The sequence below is a fragment of the Pteronotus mesoamericanus genome, unplaced genomic scaffold, assembly GCF_021234165.1.
Source record: "Pteronotus mesoamericanus isolate MK-2021 breed Mesoamerican mustached bat unplaced genomic scaffold, CSHL_Meso_final contig_2, whole genome shotgun sequence".
NCBI classification, from domain to species: Eukaryota; Metazoa; Chordata; class Mammalia; order Chiroptera; family Mormoopidae; genus Pteronotus; species Pteronotus mesoamericanus.
This window is the reverse complement of record NW_026555084.1, coordinates 2,100,610-2,121,513: the sequence shown is the minus strand read 5'-3', so window position 1 is coordinate 2,121,513 and position 20,904 is coordinate 2,100,610. Positions and strand designations below refer to the sequence as shown.

The 20,904-nt window shown below is 46.6% G+C and overlaps 1 protein-coding gene across 1 annotated transcript in view; it reads left to right on the top strand.

Moving 5' to 3' along the window:
* Positions 1-20,904, top strand: part of DOCK2 (dedicator of cytokinesis 2) — a 358,186-nt gene that overhangs the window by 52,423 nt on the left and 284,859 nt on the right. Inside the window, exons 11-22 of the mRNA XM_054568066.1 lie at positions 340-415; positions 1,373-1,449; positions 1,953-2,078; positions 3,271-3,395; positions 8,450-8,548; positions 10,297-10,369; positions 10,472-10,575; positions 12,111-12,294; positions 12,422-12,519; positions 14,340-14,429; positions 16,057-16,157; positions 16,976-17,110. Coding sequence (XP_054424041.1) covers positions 340-415; positions 1,373-1,449; positions 1,953-2,078; positions 3,271-3,395; positions 8,450-8,548; positions 10,297-10,369; positions 10,472-10,575; positions 12,111-12,294; positions 12,422-12,519; positions 14,340-14,429; positions 16,057-16,157; positions 16,976-17,110 — 1,288 coding nt within the window. The remainder of the gene's footprint in view (positions 1-339; positions 416-1,372; positions 1,450-1,952; positions 2,079-3,270; positions 3,396-8,449; positions 8,549-10,296; positions 10,370-10,471; positions 10,576-12,110; positions 12,295-12,421; positions 12,520-14,339; positions 14,430-16,056; positions 16,158-16,975; positions 17,111-20,904) is intronic.

The window sequence follows — 20,904 nt, the reverse complement described above, 5'->3', positions numbered from 1 at the left end:
GCTCTCAGGTTGTAGGCACAGTAGATGTGCAATACACATATGTCAACTTCAAAACAAATCGCTTAATTCCATAGTCACCACGCTGACCCTTTCTCCTTGGCTTCTGCTAACCCACATTCTCTCGGCTGGTCCCACGGCCTGCTGACCCCCAGCCCACTTTGCCCAGAGGGTCGCCGGAAGCTGCATGTTATGAACACATGGTCCGCGTGCTGTCTGACACTGGCTTGCTTGCCCTCCTAGACTTTCCCAACCCAGCTTTCTGCCCTACAGTTTCATCTCATTGCCACCCCTTCCTGGGTGCAGGAAGGCTTAAAGTACTCATTTCTCTTCTTTTTCTAGTTATGGATATAACAGACATCATCAAGGGGAAAGCAGAGAGTGACGAAGAAAAGCAGCACTTCATTCCTTTTCACCCGTGAGAGATTCTCCATGTCTTCCCATTCTCTTAAACCACACCCTGTTTCATTGAGGGCCACTCGAGAGCAGGGTGAACCAGTTCTCTGAGCCGGTGATATCCAGGTGGGGCCTCCCAGGAGGAAGGCAGGAGGAGGACGATAGTCTCAGGACCAGGGCCCTTGAAACCAACCAGCTTTTCGCCCATTTGTTTATCAAATGTTATTTATTCGCCACTCTTTGACTGGAGGCTGGCAGAGGGCGGGGCACTGTGCGAGGCACGGGGTTGGAGTGGCAAACAAGTAGACATGGGCCGGTCTTCCCGGTGCTTATACTGAGAGGGGAGTGAAACAGGTAGTCAGCCAAAGGCGAACGCATTGATTACGAGTACGACAGGAACCACGCAACTGTGAGGAAGCAGTGTATCAGGTACATGTCACGGGGAACCCTAACCTGGCTCTCATGGGCAGAAAGCGCCACTCCTGGAGAGGAGGTAGTGAGGAAGGTAAATGTCCCTTTGCTGCTCTAACGGTGCCTGTGAGAAAGCAGGACTCCCAGTTTGAGAACGTTGTTCTTCCTCTGTTACCCGAGGACCGGCCAAGAAGAACGGTGTTTGGCTACAGGTGGCAGGATCAGTGACCCTGGTGAAGGCAGGTGATTAGGACTCAGCAGGAGAAGTGAAATCTTTGCCACCTTGCTCAGCACATATTCCTTTTAAGGGCCTGGGAATCCTTCCTCCTTAAGAGTCTTCCTAGGAATAAAAAGTGGCCTCTACTGGTGGCATTTATCCGTATTCCCAAATCTCAGAGCCGTGTTGCTCCTTGATGACATATGTGCTCTCTGAGGTGGCACCAGCTTGCTCACTTTGCACCTAAGGTGTAGGGAGGGTCTGGGTGACTTTCTAGAGCGTGTGAAACCACAAGTTGGGGGCTGCACGAGGGCACCCTGGGAGCATTTCATGCTCTCATTTCCTTTCCAGGGTGACAGCTGAGAATGACTTCCTACACAGCCTGTTGGGCAAAGTCACAGCCTTCAAGGGAGACAGCGGAGGGCAAGGTAGGTACTGTGCCAAGTTGCCCAACAGACTGGGCCTGACTCTGGCTTGGGAGCTCTTGATCCTTCAACAAACAGATCGAAAGTCTGAACCCTGGGGGAGCCAGCCTCCCTTCCAGCCAGACCATGGCAGAGAATGGGAGTATGTGGTCTATAGCGATGGAAACCACGTCTCCCAAAGCTGGGAGGCATGTCCTGCTGCCCAAAGGAAGGGAGGAGCTCACGTATTCTGACTCTCTCCTATGTGCCAGGCACTCTCATATGTCGCCTTATTTGGTTTCGTCCTCCCCACAGTTCTGGGTAATAGATGGTGTTGCCCTGCTAGACAAGGGCTGGGCCGACACCGCCAGAAGTACCTGATGGGATGCAAACCCCGAGAGGTCTGGCCCTAGATGCCTGCTTCCGGGGATCCCCTTCAGAAAGACACCAAGCTGGGCAGGTGGGAGCGTGAGGCTGAGGGGGCACATTGGGAAAGCTGGCTCTTCACGGTGAGCCTTCCCTTCCAGGCCTCTGGGTGACCATGAAGATGCTCGTGGGCGACATCATTCAGATCCGCAAGGACTACCCCCACCTGGTGGACAGGACCACCGTGGTGGCCAGGAAGCTGGGCTTCCCTGAGATCATCATGCCAGGTCTGGACCTTCCCAGGGTGGGTGGTGGTCCAGCGGATTGAATCCTTTCTTTTTCCAGAACCAGTCCCCTCCTTTTCTACTGCTTGTCTCTAATTCTCCCTGAAGGTTACCACTGGAAACAACTTTTGTGTCTACGTAAATCTTTCCTGCATTCACATAATAAACACAAACACATAGATATACATATGCACTTCCCTCCTACAAATGGGACTTTATTGTACTTTATATGCTTTATATACTTTGTATAGTCTCTGCAACTTGCTTCATCACTTAATAATTTATCATGGACTTTCTTTCTACTTTACTACACATAGAATAAGTCCACTCTTTGGGGGAGAATATTGTGATTCTCTTACATTTTTAAAGTATTCTTTTATTACCAAAAGACTCCATGCTCATTGTAAAATGTTCAAATAGCTTGAAAAGGTATAAAGTGAAACATTAAAAGCTCCCTCAAATCTTTGTCTCCAGAAGTAATGACTACTATTAACACTTTCCAGATGCCTCTGAAATAAAGGGAAAACAACTGAGATTATATACGATTCTTTTGAAACTTCCCTTTTTGTTTTAAACCTGTGCCTTGCACTCGTGCCTGCAATTGCTCTCACTGACCTGCCTGCCTTCCACACTTCCACGGTGCCCGGGGTGTGAGGTCTGTGGTGTCATTTCTTCCCTTCTGCCTCACCTGAGACCTCGATTTCTTGTGATTCCTCTTAGGATTTTCGATTCTTCTTGCCCCTCATTCCTGAAAACCCTTCTCACCTCCTCCCTGACCCTGTGTCCTTTGGATGTATGAAGTCACCCTATCTGCTTCCACTCAGTAAAAGATATGTGAACATCCAGGGCTGTTACTAACAGGGCAACATCAATTTGGTTGGAGCTTTTCCTTACCTTCCCAGAAGGTGTCGCTAGAGGATGAAAATTAAATGATGTTAATGGAGAGAACTACAGGGCCAATTTTGACCACCCTACCTCCCTCTTTGCAACTGATTTTGCATTATCCCCTTGTTACCTATTTCTCCAACTTCCCTGATGAAGTAAAGTGCCTTTTCCAAGCAGTTCTGATTTTAATGTCATTAACAAACATCAAGGTGGGGCCCCTCCGCTCCCTCCCCCCTTGTCCTCATCCTCTAGTCAGTGTCTCTCCTGCGGCATAGACTCCAACTCATGTCTCTCTCCCCTTCTGCCTCAGGGGATGTCAGAAACGACATCTACATCACTCTCCTACAAGGCGACTTTGACAAGTACAACAAGACCACACAGAGGAACGTGGAAGTGATCATGTGTGTGTGCGCGGAGGACGGCAAAATATTGTCTGTAAGGAACCCTGCTGTTGCTCTGGGTGCCAAGGACCCCCTGAGTGCCTCTGCTCAGAGAGATTAGCGTTTCCCACCCGATTCTGCTCTCTAAGTGCCAGCTGCCTTTGGGATGGCGTTGAGCAATGTGACCTACACCTTGCGGCACAGTTAGCACCTTAGCCCATAATAAGACCTCATGTCATTATTCCTTTACACCAAAGCAGATTTTTAACATCTGCTCCTTTCCTTTCATGACCCTTCTTCTTTTTTTCTTTCTGCTTGGCCTCACCTTGTAGGTTAGCTTTTTGCAGTTAAAATATTGGTCTCATTGAAACATGAGCTGGTTTGTTCAGGCCAAAATCATGGCAAGAAAAGGGATCAATACAGAGCCTTGGGCTGGTGGAAACTCAGGCTGTGTTCAAAACAGACATTCCCAACACTTAATGTAACTCCCAGTGCTCAGCCAGAAATTCTGGTGGAAAACCTTATTCGTAAATTGGTCTCCAGAGGGCCGGCAGAGTGGATTCAAGAATGCGAAGCACATTTCTATAAATATTTTTACAGCATATGTCCTGTATAATATTTGTCAAGCGTGTTTACATTTATTTACTTATATTTCCTCTAAGGTTGTCAGCAGTTGTGTCCAGTGTGTGGGAGGGTTTTGCATCTCAATTTCTCCTTTCAGAATACTTAGCTGAAAATGCAATCGCTCTCAGCAAAAGGTTCAGCGTGGGCAAATATTCCTCTCGGGCCACAGTAGGTGATCAGAGAGCTCGGTAGGATGGGGATGTGAGTGTTGATAAGTCATCTGCTCTGGCCTGGGGCTGGAGGTTAGGCAGATTTTGCTTTCCTCTACCCAAGAATAACTAGCATTAAAGGGCACCACCATGGGCCAGGCACCGTGATAAGTATGATGCATCGCCGTCATTATCCCCATTTTTACAGGAGAGCCTGAACCTTTGTCAGGTGAGACAATTTTCTCAAGGTCATGAAGTTGGTATAAGGTGGGAGTGGGGGTTAATTCTAGGTTTCCGGCCCTCATTAACACTTCACTATAATGCCTCTACATTTCAAAAATTATCCAGTTCATTTCTCATCTTAAAATGAGGCTAATAACCAATCCAGTTCTATTGAGTTCTGTGGAAAATTCATAATTTTTTTTTTAATTTAAAGAAATCCCCACAATTGCCTTTGTTGTTCCTAAAGACTGGCCCCATGAGTTAATATGTAGCTGAGCAAAATCCAAGCAACTCATCCTCTTTTTGTTGGATCCTGAAACTTTTTGAAAAATAAAATACATGAGAGACACTTTGCTCAAAGGAACATAAAGGACCAAGTTAGAGGGGTTTTATCTGAAAGGCTGTTTGCATTTCACAAATGTATAGACCATGGCCTTGAAGCTGTTTTTATCCAGCTACCTGTTGGAGAACTTTTAAACCTCAGCTTCATTTTTAAAACACGATTTGCTTGCCTCCAATGTCGCCAAAGGACGAATTAGGAAACAGTGAACAGGAAAGTACGCATCTTATCATGTCTGAATCATTCTTGCTTCTACCTCTGCTACCCTTTCAAATCACACCCCACCAGGCTGAGCCCGCACCCTCCTCACAGAAGAATATACAGGCAGGTACGATGGAGGCTGAGGTGCAGAGGCAACTGTGGGTCGTGGTGATAATTTGCAGTTTCATCTATTAGGGAAGGTATGGAGGAGTTCAGTTGACTGACTATTGAAAATTGCTAAGGAAGCCTGTGGGAGGCTTTCCTTTCTCTCGCTGTAGAAATAAATATTACTGCCTAATTAAGTGTCAGGCAGCACACTTAAACACTCAGCACTCCTGTCTGATGCTGGCGGGCTCCTGCGGGGACAACCCCTCTTAGGGATACCGACTATTCCTGCCCCAGGGCACACGGTCCTTGGCAGAGCGGCGCCGGAGGACAGCATTGGTTATGTTTGTCCTTGGCTCACTCGGGAGCTTCAACAGCCTTGCTCAGGAAGGGCCGTAGCAGAGAAGCTAATGGGTGGGCTTTGGGATCAAACAGACAGGGTTCCGATGCAAGCCCCTATTAGCTGTGTGATCTTGGGCAAGATTATGTCTGTGCAAAAGAGGAATAATAATCTCTTTCTCGTGGGGTTGCAAGTTAAATGAAATAGTAGGTGTATGGCACCTGTCATGCAGTAAGTACTTGGTGACAGAAGGGCAGATGACATTGGGAGAAGGCAGACGCACTGCGGGGTGAACAAAGCCCGGGACAAGAACGGAGGGACTTCAAACGGGCAATCCAATGTGGATGCCTGAAGCAAGTTGAAGAAGAATCAGAAAGGTTCAGACAGATGGCAGGCTGAGAGACTGCTGCTCTGGAGACCAGTGAGCGGGAGCCGGTGGGGGTTGGTCATGCAGGGCAGTGTGGTGCAGTGGTTAACGCTTGGCCTTCCAGGGCCAGGCAGCCAGGCCAAAGCCCAGCTCAGCCCAGATTAGCAGGATGACCTTGAACAAGTTGCACGCTGTCTCTGTATCTAAGATCCTCTGTCTGAAAATGAGACCAGCAGTGGTACCTTCCTCTTGTGAATATCAAATAAGGTAATCTACATAATAGGTGTCTCTGACAGTTTACCGTCTTTTCTGGAAAGGCACGGTAGTCTCCAGGCTCTATTCTGTCTCGGGGATGCTGATCTGCACCTCCCCTGGAGGCGGCCTGGCTGGTGTAGGACACACTCTGGCTCTCCAGTCGCATCCACATCACCATGCCGTCTGTTTCTTAGGCGATTCCTACCAGGTAAACGGCCTGAGTTAGGAGCCTGCTTTTCCTCCTCTGAGGTGTGTCTGCCAGGGCCTAAACAGCTTTAATTCTCCAGGCTTCTCAATTCCTGCTCAGGTTTTCTTTAATGGACCTGAAAACATGTAGAAGCTCTTAGCTGTTCATCAGAGGCTGAGGGGGCAGGCAATGGGGAAAAGTATTAAACAGCCTCACTTGAGACATATGCAAATCAATATTTTCCTTGAAACTGGGCTCGGTCCCTGATTGCGATGCTCTCTAGACACGCTGGGTAATGTCCACTTTGTCTCCGAAGTGTTGAGGGCCTTAGGCCTGTCTCAGAATAATGCTGAGAGTGTTCTCCAGCCTTAGGCAATCAGAGATTTCCAGTGTCAGGACAGCTTTGTGGCACTGAGTTGCCTGCCATGTTGCAATTTTACTTTCACTAGAGATAGATATGTATTTTCAGATTTTATAAGCTAGACAGGGACTCACTGGAGCTACAGAAACTCTAAGCCCATAAATGTCACTAGATATAAATCTTGGGAGGCTAGAAGGCATCTAGGTTGTTCTGAAAGGAACTCTGGACAAAGAGTAGTGGGTCCGAGGTGCAGTCCACTGCTGCTTTTTGGGCAAGTGACTTACCCTCTCAGGGTCTTAGTTTACTTAGCTGTGAAATGGGGATAATGACGGTGATCATGAGGGGGGTTATGAGGGTGGAACTGAGTGAGGTAGTGCGTGTAAAGGGCTTAGCGTAGCACTAGACAAAAAGCCCTTTCTGAATGGTTGGAAACCTCGAAGCAGGTTTTTAGTTTACTGCCTCAAGAATTTCTGAAAGGCTTCATCCCAGTGAAAACTAGGAGAGTTGAGTGTCTTTCCTTATTTCCAGTTACTGGTTAGCCTTTTTTCTTTTTTTCTTTTTTTAGAGGTAAGTTCTGAAAGGACAGATACTATATCCTTATTTTCAAATAGATTCAGTTTGGCCGCAAGTACCATCGGTCAATATTATATGGAGCTCATCCTTTCCCTGTAGCTCAGAAATAAAGAGGGAGCTGTCCCATGAGAGAGGCAGGACTCTCCTTCCCACAGGTTCACTTGGCTCATGAGGGGTCCCACATGTGGACAGTTTGGTCATTCAAACTTGGGGGTGGTAGGGTTGGTGTCAAGGTTCTGTTGGAGAGTCTGACAGGATCTAGGGAGAGGCATGGACTCCCTCACCATTAAAATGCCCAGACACACACGGCTTTGAAATGTTGGGCCTTGGAACTACAGAACTCACATCCCTGAGTCTCTGCAGACTTGAGGTTAAAATATGCTGGTCTGGTATAAAAACCACACTTAGGCCCCTTCTGGGGGATCCCAGCTTCACTCTTTTTTGGTGGCCCAATAGCTAGAATCAACAGAGAGAGAGAGAGCACTGGGAACCGGCATACTCCATTAGATGGTAATTTCTCGTTACTTGCAGGGTGATTTTTATGGCAAAGAATAAATATCCTCTACAGATATGCTTGCTCTGTGCTCATTCTGCTCAGTATGTCCTTCCCGCATCTCTGCTCAGAGCCCACTTGGAGTCTTTCTTCAAGGTCCTCAACTGTCATTGCCTCTAAGAAATCTTCCCTGAGTCCTCGGCTGGAACTTCAGTGTCTCTTCTCTGGGCCCTGTGGTAGTAAATACAAATGCCTGTCATCACATTGCCTTGCTCAGTGATTTGTCTGCTCTTCTAATGATCCCTCCCCCAAACTGTGAACCCTCCTGTCAGGTTTAATATCTGACTTATGCCCATAACCCAGAGCTTAGCACGGGCCTGGGACCTGGAAGATGCTTCGTAAATATGTGTTCCCCCGGCCCCTCGGCCTGGGTGTCTGTCCAAAACCCGAGCTCCTCCCTCCACTATTTCAGCTCCTGCTGGCACTTTGATGTGTCCGCATGAGAAATCCATCAGCACAGGCTGCTGCTTGACTGATCTGAGCCTGTTTGTAAACTTTGTGCACGGATTTAGGGAACATATAGGGTTACGAGGACTGGCAGGCGGCAGTAACTCCAGGACTGCTTACTGTTGACAGTGAGGCAGCCACGTCAGCCCTGGCGCGCTCCAGTGGCTTCCCGAATGCAAATGATAGAATTTCTGTAGTTAAGCAGCTGTCGCTCTCGGGGCTGGGGACATTCATGGATAAATCTGTAATGTAGAAGGGCCATGGTGGGTACCTGGCAGAAGAGCTGGGAATGGCCCCAGGTCCCAAGGCCTTGGGACCAAAATTACCAAGCACAGAAAGTGGCAGTTCTGTAGAATTTTCCCTCTCTTTGCTTTTCTTGGCTCAGAATGCAATTTGCGTGGGAGCAGGGGACAAGCCCATGAATGAATATCGGTCTGTCGTGTACTATCAAGTCAAACAGCCACGGTGGATGGAAACAGTCAAGGTAATAATAATAATCATTAATAATCATAGGAGCAAACATGTGTCTAGGGGCTCTGAGGCAATATCCCATCAAGTGCCCAATGGCGTGACAGGCCATGGAAATGGTGGCCCGGGGGTGAGCCCTCTGGCTCTCTGGAGCACCCTTCACTGGCCCAGGACCTAGGCCCTGTGGGTTGTCAGACGGTTCTCTTGAGGACGGCACCCAGCCCATCAAGCTGTGTCAGTCTACTCAGCAGTGCGCAGTGACAGAAGTTGCGAGCAAATGCGAGGCTATAAAAGGCCACTTAATACCTGCAAGTGGCATTAATCACAGATATTCATATTACCAGATTGTCACACTGAGCAGAAGGGAATATCATGCATTAGAAGAAGAGTTTGGAATTAATTCAGCAAACAGTGAAGCTTGATCACAGCTTCAAATATCTCTTGTAACTTGTAGCAGTCTTTACTCCCCCTGTACTCTGAAGCCAAACTCAAGATGTTCACATAACATGCTTCACAGAGATCACTATTCAAGCCTCAGAGGTTCTTGCCTAGTCACCTATATCCCTGTTTTCTTCCGTGGGTCTCCCTGCTCTCACTGTCTTCAAAATGATGACCTGCCCAACTTTGGGGTCAGAAAACTATTGAACCAAGGTAGTGTTTTCTTCTCTGTGTTCTGTTGTACCCCAATTATACCCCTTTGTTAGCCCTTGTCCCATGGTTGGTGGAACTATGCGTCGCCCCATGTGGACCACAAGCTCTGTGAATTGCAGGGACTTTCATCAGCATGGCCAGTGCTTCACATGATTGTAGGTCATAGTATCCATTTGGTATGCAGGAAAAGAACAAATTGGGCTGCAGCTGCCCAAGAGGCCCTCGGTTCTTTTGTTCTGTCTGAAACACACAAATGCGGACCTCTTCAGGCTCAATTTTCATTGTCTGGAGCAGAAAATGCCCCAAAGAACACATGTGTTTGGATTTTAATAGTCATCTGTACAGTGTAAGCTTGTCCCTTTGAAAAATCAAAGTGGTTTCTCCCAGGTAGCTGAGCTCTGCCTTGGCCTGAACTGCACATTACAGAGGGAGTTGTAGGCTTTGGTGTTGGGAGGCGGGGGTGGACGACAGTCCAGAGCCAGGCCAAAAGCATCTCACTCAAGGGTGCAGCAGGCCACCCTCTGGACAGTGAGACCGCGGTGACTGAGGAGTGATTATCTTGTCTCAGTGTCCTTAGTGACAAAAGCATCTGGATGTGTGTCGAAACAAGAATGGTAATGAGCCCTAGGATTTACTCAAATATTATTGGATTCCAGCATTTTCATTAATTTTCATAAGCGGGAGTCCTCAGGCAGAGCCCCTAATGACCATTGTCCATTTGCCGAGCCCTGCCGCAATAGCCAGCACTCCTGGAGTGTGTGCGGAGAGCGTGCACCGCACACTTTGCAGCGCATCGCATCCTCTGCTCAAGTTATGTGACTTTTATATCAATTTGGGGAGATTCATTTTCCCTCACTATAATTTACAGACCTCTTTTCATTGGCTGGGATTGCAATTTGCCAAATGGATTACATTTGGTACTTTATTTTCTCTTCATAGCTAGTTCTTATGTCATTTATTTACAGTTCATCGGGCTTGATGGGTGGGCAATAAATCAGCGTGTAGTGCTCTCAGTTAAATGGTCAGGCTGCCTTTTGTTGGGGGGCGTCGGTGAGGGAGTGAGGGGGGCTGTGTAACTCATGGTTTCCTGAGCTCTGGTTTCTGTCTGCGGAGGTGGCTGTCCCTATTGAAGACATGCAGAGGATCCATCTGCGATTCATGTTTCGACATCGGTCATCCCTGGAATGTGAGTACCCAACCAAATCTCGGCAGCACTCCTAAGGCAAGAGGCGGGGCATAGCTGGGTGGCCCCTGTGTCATTGTCTTGACCCCACAATGCTATTTCCAGCTAAAGATAAAGGAGAAAAGAACTTTGCCATGTCCTACGTGAAGCTGATGAAGGAAGACGGGACGACGCTGCAGGACGGATGCCACGACTTGGTGGTCCTCAAGGTGCGATGAGTCGGAACTAACTCTGCAGGAAGGGGGCTGCAGGAAGCAAGGGGGAGACGGTAGGATGGCTTCATGGTTCACAACGGGGACCCCAGGATCACACACACGGGGGCTCACCCGCCCTGTGGCCTTATCCACGATCTCCAAGCCTCTCTGGGCTTCCATTTCCTCATCTACGAGCCCTCAGGGATAACTGTGAGAATTACACAAGACGGCTTATAGAAGCACAACAATGGTGGGTGCACAGAATACTCAACAGAAGGAAAAGACTATCATCACACGCAGAGAGGGCTGGTGACTCTGGAAGCCCCTCTGTGGGATGTGCAGATGACCACACAGAACACTTGACAGATACCTCCCTGTGGCTTATGGGAAATCAGGATTTAGGGTCCTGGTCCCGCCGCTGACTGTGGACTCATCTCACATCTCTTTCTGAGGCTCACTTTCCTTTTTCTTAAGTGGTGATGGGAATATTTATGACAAGCCAATGAGATGGCCTATGTGCAAGGGCCATGTGTAAAGGGGACAGATGTCAGCCTTCATCATTTTTGCATCACGAGCCTTAGACTGTGATCAGAAAGCGGGAAGTGTTTGCCTCGATGACATCTGCGTGCTTCCCAGTGACCCCTCTGGTGAAAAAGCCTGTTTTGTCATTTAGGACATATCAAGCAAGTTCTCCGCTTAGAAGCCATTCTTCTCACCAGACTGCAAACTCACTGTGGGTGGAGGCCCTCTTGCAGTCAGTTTTCTTTTTACTTGCTTTCCTTAAGCCTCAGTTTCCTCATCTGCAAAATGAGGATAATAATATCCACAACAGTTGTAATTGTTGTGAAGCTTACATGAAATGAGCTCAGATGTGTAAAGCCCTTAAAGTGGCATCTAGTTCAGGCTAAGGGCTCAGTAGATATTAACTCTCATCATGCTTGCATCTCCTCTTTCACTTCAGCATGCCGCGGGACTCACGTGGGCATCACTCAAAGTTGTGTATGTGCATTACTGCCATTCAGTCTGCTTGGAATGTATAGGAAGTAGGTAATATGATTAATCCTCATCTTCATCATGACAAAAGTGTGACACACAGAGAGCAAGGGATGTACCCAAGATGACTCAGAATTGTGAATGGTAGGACAGTGCCTAGATTGCAGGACTTTCAGACTCCAGTGCCTTTGCTATCACCTTCTTTAAGCTGATTCCTTATCTTGCGGGTGCACATCTGTATTAAGATATCAAAGGTTTAGGATGAATGAAAATATCCTATCCAGGAATCTTCAATTTCCTTTTGCCATTAATGAAGTCCACAGAGCCTGTGGCTGGCTGATCACCCCCTTTCCATGAATGTAACCTTGATCCCTTGCCAGTTTTGTGGAAAGGCAGCTCTGCCTTACTGGCCGATGTGCATTACTTCTGTGATGATTTCCTCGCTCTTTCAGACCCTCCCCACCTCGCAGCACTAACCTGGCTGCTGCACACTCTGTGTGGCATTGGGGGTGTGCCCTTGGCTCAGGGACAGGACCTAACCAAGGTACTGTTTCCAGGGGGACAGCAAGAAGATGGAGGATGCCAGTGCTTACCTGATTCTTCCTTCCTCTCGACACCACATGGAAAACAAGGGGTCCACGCTGAGCCGAAGCGCCAGCAGCGTCGGGGGGCTTTCTGTCAGCTCCCGGGACGTGTTCTCCATTTCTACCCTGGTGTGCTCCACAAAGCTCACCCAGAACGGTAATGTGACCATCCAGAGGTGCGTGCGTGCACGCATGTGTGTGAGTGCGTGTGCGAACACAGGAGGTCCTGATGTGGACAGTGGAGGCCAGTAATAGTGATTCTATTCGTCTGGACTTGGTTTTAGTGGGCTTGCTCGGTCTGCTGAAGTGGCGTATGAAACCTCAACTACTACAGGAGAACCTAGAGAAACTGAAGATTGTGGATGGAGAGGAAGTGGTGAAGGTTGGTATTCATCAACCAGTGACAGAGCTTTAAGTCACGTGTGGCTTTGGGAAGAGGGGACAACTTTTTCTCTGACAATGGGACACAGTGTGTCAAATTGCCATGAGAAACCGTTCCTGGGAAACCTGGTGGGTGGTTTGGTTCAATGACACTCAATGTCGAGCTGCAGAAAGTTATGGTTGTGCTCAGTTTCTGGAAATAGACCAGTTATAGGTGCAGATCCCAGCTCACCTGCTTTCCTACTCTGTGTGATAATACTATGAATGTGACATACTTCTCAGGGTGTTTGTGAGCATTCAAGGTGATATTTAAAACTTACTCAGCATAGTCTCTCTCACACATAGCACCCAATAATTGAACTAGAGCATACAGCATATACAAAGTTCGTTAAAAGGTAACTATTATTTGTGTTGTTATAAATTGCTATAGTAATATGATCTCTCAGTACTACCTACACACTACTGTCAGATATAAAAAAGTATTCTGGGTTTCCAGTGCTAGGAGAACATTATGCATTAGACACGCGAAAGGGAAAGACGTCAGGGCTCACATTATAAGTGAAACAAGCAGAAAAGAATGCAGATGTCGGGTGTATCATTATATTTGCATGGCAGTGGAGATATGGTGTCTGATGTTCAGATCTAATTAAAGCCACCCTCCTCTCCAGCACTGTGTCTTGGGACAAGGGCTTCCCCGAGGCCCTGGTGATCCTGTTTCCACCAAGAACTTGGTACAGCTAGAAGCTCCGAGATGAAGCATTTTTATATGGTAGCTCTGTGTTTTGAGAGGCTCTAGGAAATATTGACCCACCCCTTAAGAAGGAGGAATATCAGAGTTTAGTTACTTGCTCACATGTGGAGAAAAAATGGTCAAATTTCTGGATCAGTGCTTTAAATGTGCACTTTTGGTCCACCTATGTGGTTCAGCAATGGCAGAGAAGTTCCCCAAGCATCTTTTGTAAGGTCTGTCACCTTCGAGCAGCTTAGAGAAAACATCTGGGAGCGAATTCCATTGTCTCCTTTTTGCATTATTATTTTTTGTTTGTTATTGAAGTATTTTTATATATATTTACTATGTGTGTGTGTGTGTGTGTGTGTGTGTGTGTGTATACACACACACATATATATATATACACACACACATATAGTAAAATATGTACTGAGCACTTATTTTAAAAGTACAATTCAATGTACAGGGCAGGGCAAAAGTAGGCTTCAAGTTGTGAGTATATGAAACACAGTTTATTCTTGTGTTATTATTAATTATTGTATTATTTTCTATACGAACAACTGTAAACCTACTTTTGCCCTACCCTGTAATTTTGCACACATGCACACTCATGTACCCACTCCCTAGATGAAGATCCAGAACACTGTAGCCTTGCAGTAGGTTTCCTCATGTGCTTCTCAGTCAATAGCCCACTCGGGGGTAACTGCCAAGCTGACTACCATCATCACTGAGGGCTTTTTGCCTGTTCTTGAATTTCATGAAAACAGAGTAATGAAGAGAGTACACTTTTGTGTCTGACTTCTCTTACTGTACGCAATGCTCCTGAGGGCTGTCCTCGTCGTTACGGGTAGAAGTAGTTTGCCCTGTTATTGCTGTGGATTGTTCTGCTGTGTAAAAATGCTGCCACACGTTCACCCACTGTGCTGTGGGTGAACAACTGGTGTGCCCCGAGTTCTGGTCCTCGTGAACTTGGACCCCTCGATCATGGCACGTGGTGCCTGTGTGCTCTCCTTCTCCTGAGTACATCCTGAGGAGTGGATTTCTGGGTCACCTGCACTCTTTTGTAATGCGATCTTTGTTACTTTGTCCAGTTTCTCCAGGATACTCTGGATGCCCTTTTCAACATCATGATGGAACATTCTCAGAGTAATGAGTATGACATCCTTGTCTTTGATGCTCTGGTAAGAGGGGAGACAGGTGTTTGTGACGTTAAACATTTGAGTGTGTCTCACTGAGAGAACCCTGAGAAGTTACATGGTCCTTGTGGCCCTTTTCATGAATCTTCTGGAGGAACTGTAACCCATGAATGGACTGCTGGTTTCTTCAGAAGTTTGGAGTTCACTCAAATGCGTGGGCAGAATGAGTGAAAGGGAATCCTAAGGGTTGATGTCAGACTGGCGCTGGTTGAAAGTACCGGAAACTTGATGTCATGAATAATCGCTTTGGCTTTCCATGAATGGCCGGAGCTAGTCTCCGGCCAGGTTGCAAAGAACCTGCAGTGTGTCCTAACTCTCCTCTACTGCTGCTGCTGCTGCTGCTGCTGCTACTACTACTACTACTACTACTACTACTACTACTACTACTTCCTCTTCTTCTTCTTCTTCTTCTTCTTCTTCCTCTTCTTCCACTTCTTCTTCCTCTTCCTCTTCCTCTTCCTCTTCTTCCTCTTCTTCTCCTTCTTCTCCTTCTCCTCCCCTCCCCCTCCCCTTCCCCTCCCCCCGTTCCCTGCCCCTTCTTCCTTCCTTTCTTTCTTCCTTCTGTCCTTCTTCCTCCTATTCTTCTTTCTTCTTCCTCCTCCTCCTCTTCTTCTTCTCCTCCTCCTTCTTCTCCTCCTTCTCCTTCCTCCTCCTCTCCTCCTCCTTCTTCTCAGTCTCCACCTCTCCCGTCATTTCACTCCCTCTACCTACCCAGAACCTTTTACGGTGGAACCCCATCCGATCTCTCTCCATTCTGTCTTCCTAAATGGTCTCTTCCTTCTCTCACTGCCCCAACTTCTGTTTTCTCAGTGTCCGTGTCAGAATAAACTTAAGACACATTTGCATTGTTATCAGTCACCAGCAGAGTGTTAATGTGTTAACTCCTTGTGCCAGTCACATTTACATTTATAAAGAGGTTACTTGGAGTTAATTGTGACTTAGTCTAGTGCTTTGCAAGAGGGGCCCCTGGAAGGTTAGCCGTAAGGACAGATGCCTCCTGATGAAAAGGTCCTTTGATTCAGCCGCTTGGGGAAGTGCTGAACAAGGCACCACCCTCTTGGAGAGTCACGGTGCATGCAGGTATATTGAAGACTCTGGTAAGTCCTGTAATAAAGAAGGCAGTCTAACGATGACAACCTGAAATTTCTCTAACTTAATCTGACCATGAAAAAGTTTATAATACTCTGTAGCATACTGCATGAAACACTTTTTCTTTTTATCCTCACCTGAGGACATGCGTATTTATTTTAGAGGAGAAGGGAGGGAGAGACAGAGGGAGGAAACATCAGTGTGAGAGAGAAGCACCAGTATGTTTCCTCTCATATGTGCCCCGACCAGGGATCAAACCCACAACACAGGCATGTGCCCTGACTGGGAATCAAACCCTTGACTTCTTGGCTTATAGGATGACATGCCAACCAACTGAGCCACACTGGCCAGAGCTGCGTGAAACACTTTAGGAAAGAGACTACCTTAATGAAAAGAACTAAAGACATAGTAGTGAGCTAATTCCTGGGTAAAAAATTTTGATAGGGGTTCAGTTACGCCATGTGAATATGGCTTCCTGCCCTAGGTCTGTCCCCAAAACACTGATTCCTTTCCTCTCCCTCAGATCTACATCATAGGACTCATTGCTGACCGGAAATTCCAGCATTTCAACACCGTTCTGGAGGCCTACATTCAACAGCACTTCAGCGCTACCTTAGCTTACAAGTAAGTACCTGCACCTCCTGCTTGCCCTGCCAGGATGCCTGGGGCACCCGGAACTTGAGTATTTTCTTTTTGTCACTAGCCTGAGCTCTCCCTTTTCTAACAAAATCCAGCCTGTGCCTGGGTTATGTGGATTAAATAAAAATATGGAAACCCACAGGCTGAGATGACTACTTTATGGTGCAGAAGTCCATGGCGGTGTTCAGTCAGCCAGCCAGCCAGCCAGCCAGCCAGCTATCACTGAGCAGCTACTTGTGATAAACGCTGGGATTCAAAGGCTGGAGAGAAGAAAGTGCACATGCCAAGTAGCTCGCTCTAGCTTGGGCAGAGGGAACGGAGCCCTAGAGATGGGATGAGCTGCAGGGAAGGTCGGGGGAAGCCGGCCAGTGGAGGGGCTTTGAAAGGAGGTTAAGTAGTTTGAAGTCTGCCTTGCTGGAAATAAACATGGAAAATATCTAAGCAAGGGAGTCTCATGGTATTACTGGGACATTTTCTGTAGGAAAAACGCTGACAAAGACACTATCACTACCGTTATTCCCCATCATATTCTGATTGCGACTAGTTTTCCTAGTCAAAGGATTTTTCTTCCTCACTAGTGTTTTTCTTTGCTGGCTTTTTACAGGCAGGAAATAATTATTCACTCTCTGTATTAAATGTAATTTTTAAGCAGAGTTATTTTTGTGGTTGTAAATGAGTGAGTAAGCTTAGCTATAGCACCACCTTTAACCTTTGATTGAAAGCCTTATAATTTACTGAGCAAACTAATTACCATGCTGTGGGTTGGGAAGAGATGTATTTTGAAAATACAATCCCTTATTCAGGAAACTGATGACGGTGCTGAAGACTTACTTGGATACCTCCAGCAGAGGCGAGCAATGTGAGCCCATCCTAAGAACTCTCAAAGCTTTGGAGTATGTGTTCAAGTTCATTGTTCGGTCAAGGACCTTATTTTCACAGTGAGTACTTCTTAAGTAAGAGTAACTTATTAGCTCTGCAGTATTTTGGGATGCAGCCATATTTGCACTGTTGGAGAAACTCCCTTACAAAATTAGAACCAGACATCAATCAAAAACAACTTAAAAATCCAACTTAGAGAGTTATGAATAGGTAATAATTGTTCTTTATAAGCTTATTTGGGATAAAGGGAAATCTTAACACATTGCAGACTTACGTTTCATCCACTGAACATGATTTATGATTTGAGGTTCTTCACCGTTTCATCTTACATTCTTCATTTGATTTGATACATGGGGAAAACTCCAGGAATCTATGTTCCATGGGGGTGGAGAGAGCAAAGTCAGAGAGTTTGGTATTTGTGTGGCTCTTAGAGGTTGTACATGATAGATGAGCTGGTATTTGCAGTTGACCTGCCTGTCCTTGAGATCCTAGTGACCAAAAAGTAAGCTGACACGCTAGAGCACCTAAGAGATTTGATGTTTCATGGTCAGTGTCGCAGAGGTTAGCTGCCCTTTGAAAGGGCTTTCAAGATGGAGGCATTCAAATGCAACCTGCAGAAGAACAATTTATATCCTGGCTATCAAGGCAAAGTTAGGTTGGGGATTTGTTACGGGTATGATCAGGTTGGTTATGTGTGATGGGAGATAAGAAAAAACATACTAGGAATGTATTGTCAAGATTCTTATCAGTGCAGGTGAAGAACACTCAACTCAAGGTGACTTGAAGAGAAATAGGACTTTATTGTATTTTTCATTATTGAAAAATCCAGAGGTAGATTGGCCTCAGGCATGGCTGGATTCAGATGCTTAATGTCTCTGGGGTTGTCTCTATCTCTCTAGATTTTGGGTCTGCTTTTCTTTTGCTGGTTGCCTTCTAAGGCAAGTTTTCCAAAGGTGAAGCCATTTGAAACCTCAGGTTCATATTGTATTAGTTTAAGCAATCCTAGGTTCCTTGTTGTTCCAGCAAAATCTTATGCTAAGAACTGTGTTGGGTCATGTGCTAATGAGGCCTTAAACCATGGGAACAGGGGAATAAATATGCAGATTGCATAGTCACATGTGCACTTCTGGAGCGATGGGTTGGGTCAGCCACCTGTTTAGTTGGATTAAAAAAAGTAGAAGTCCGTAATCATCATCATTTTGATTATGACAATGGATGGGCTACCGTGGCCTTTTGCTTGACAAAGAAACTGAAATGGATAATCATTTGGGATTCTAAAACATTTGTCGAGATTTCAGGTGATAAATAGAAAGAGATTAGTGTTTTGCACCATGTCAGAAAACATATGTCTTTTAGGTTATTCTAAAAATGAAGTATCAGTTTCAATTCCTCTGGTTTGTCACTTAGTTAATGCAGAGACTGTGTGTTAAAGTCTTCAGGGTATTCTTCCAAGTTGGAGAGAGAGTTGTCAATTATTTGAAACCAAACAGGAGGTAACTGTGGGTCTTCCTAAGGGCTGAGTTTCTTGGAGGAGTTTAAGGATTCAAACATTATGATTCCAGATTAATAGGCAAGGATATCTTATTTCATCTTGCAAGTGAGACCTTGACATCTACAACAAGAACATATTCTGTTCATTTATTGTATCCTCTGCCCAGATTTTCCTTTTGCTTTATTTTGTTGTCCTTTCCCCCTCTCTCCCTCTGTCCCTTCTTCCAGCCCTCTCTCTCTCCTTTCCTCCCTCCCTCCCTCACTTCCTGTCTTCTCCCTTTTGGTTTTCGTCTCATCCCTCCACCAGAGCAGAGCATTTGTGCATATGCTTTCTTCTTCTCTGCCTCAAGGCATGTCACCTTGCAGAGCCCAGCTCTTCATTCAGTGGGAATCCAGTGCTGCTGGAACTCAAGCGACTTTTGGCTTCTTCAGGAGTGGGGAGGTCTGATAGTCTTTACTGTATGCCCAGTACAGCGTACAAAGCATCATTGACACTAGCGGTATCTGCTGAAGTCCATTTGGGGGGCTAAGAGAAGACATTTGGTGAGATGAGATGTCCCTAAGGTAACCAGGACCTAATATGAATCCTTTCTCAGGAACATAAATGTAGGCAGGCGTGCAGGGAGGGTCTCAGACCTCATACTGAGGGAAGGTAGATTTCCTGTGTCTTGTTCATTTTCACCTCTTCAGCAGTCGTTTGCTCTCCAGTGGATCTTCAAGGACATTGGGAAGTGATGGGGGTATTCTCCCTATACTCGGAAGGCGCATTATTTTGGAAGCTAGAAAATAGAAGGTTCAACACTTCGCGGTTTCTAAGCCAGCTGGTGGGAAATTGTAATATAATGATTGCTTTGAGGGCTTATTGTGTCTGTTTCCTGTCATTCCTTTGTCCTCTTCCTGCATGTGCATAACTGCAGCTGATCCAACTTCCATTTTGTCTTTGTGCTCACAGCACGCGAACACGTACCAGGGCTGGGGCTTTTCCCGGATCCATATGCAGGGTGCAGCTGGATAAAGGAGGAAGAGATGTTGACAAGGATGGCATTTTTTTTTTTTTAGGATTATTCATTTCTCTCACATGGCCAAAGAAAGTGGTGTCCCTGTCCCCTCTTCCTGTGCCACTAGCTCCTGAGTCTAAGTCTGGGGCTTGTGTCTCTGGGCACGGGCGTATGCCGTAGCTGCCACGGGAGCTGGCAGAGCTGATTCAAGCTTGTGCCATAGGAGGGCAGGCTTAAAAATATGGGAAATTTCTAAGTTGTAGGAAGTGTGTCCAAAAAAATATTGGGTGGCCATAAATATGACCGGTATCTACTAGGCTTTTCTAGAATCACTGAGCTCCTGGGAGACACAGAACATAGCGAGGAACATTCAGAAAGAGCTGAAATGATCATCTTCTAGGCATTGAGCTTGTTGACAAAACTCCTTGCAGTTCCTTTTATCCTAAAGCTCAGACAACCAGCTGAGCTGATCCCCAAGGTTTCTGAGCTATGGACTTCCGGAGTCCTGAGCAGCCTGTGTTTCCCTGACCCCCAGGATGGATACTGACCATCTCCCCTTCTTGCCGGCCAGGCCCATGGGAATGAGACTACAGTGCGTCTGTAAGGATGACTCAGAAAGAGAGAGGACCCAGCGCATGGGGCTGCAATGGGCTATGCCCCCGGCTTGTTTGCGTTCCTTACAGATCCCAATGCTGCTGGAGGCAAGGGTACAGGGGGCAGTGTGGGGTAATGGTTAGTGTTGTGCTGGTCACTGTTGGCTCAGTGATGCTCAGTGTTCTCATTGGACAGACCTTGGAGGGGTCACTTTTCTGTCCCTGTAAATGCCTGGCTTACAAAGTGAGTGACCCAGCCTCTCCGAGCCTCAGTTTCCTCATTCATAAATGGGGATAAACCAGCTCTCAGTATTTTTCCGATGAAATGAGATCCATGTACGAAGTTCTCCACGAAGTGTCTGGTACTTCTTCCACACACATAATGTTAGCCATTACCATGTTTTCACCTAGGAGAGTTGGCAGGGTGCTTGTTCCAAATCCTCAGATTTAAATTGGTAAGAGGAAGTTCTAGTGTCTTGATTCATTATCAAGACTTGCCTACTGATCATGTTATCCTAAACAATTCTTGCTGTTTATTTCTGAAGAGGAAGGGATACCTCTATCAGGTACCTGTGCTTTCTGAGGTCTACAGTGTGCGGACTTCTGCGGCCCCATGAGTTCACTCATCTGCTTCTGGCCCACTGGGTGGGCCCTGCTTCTATCTGCAGCTTCCACTTGCCCGCGTGAGTGCTCAGACCCCTCTGGCCCAGCATCCTGTGCCGTGCCCTCTGTTCCCTGCTGGCTCTGGTCTTGTGCATCATGCCTTCTGCT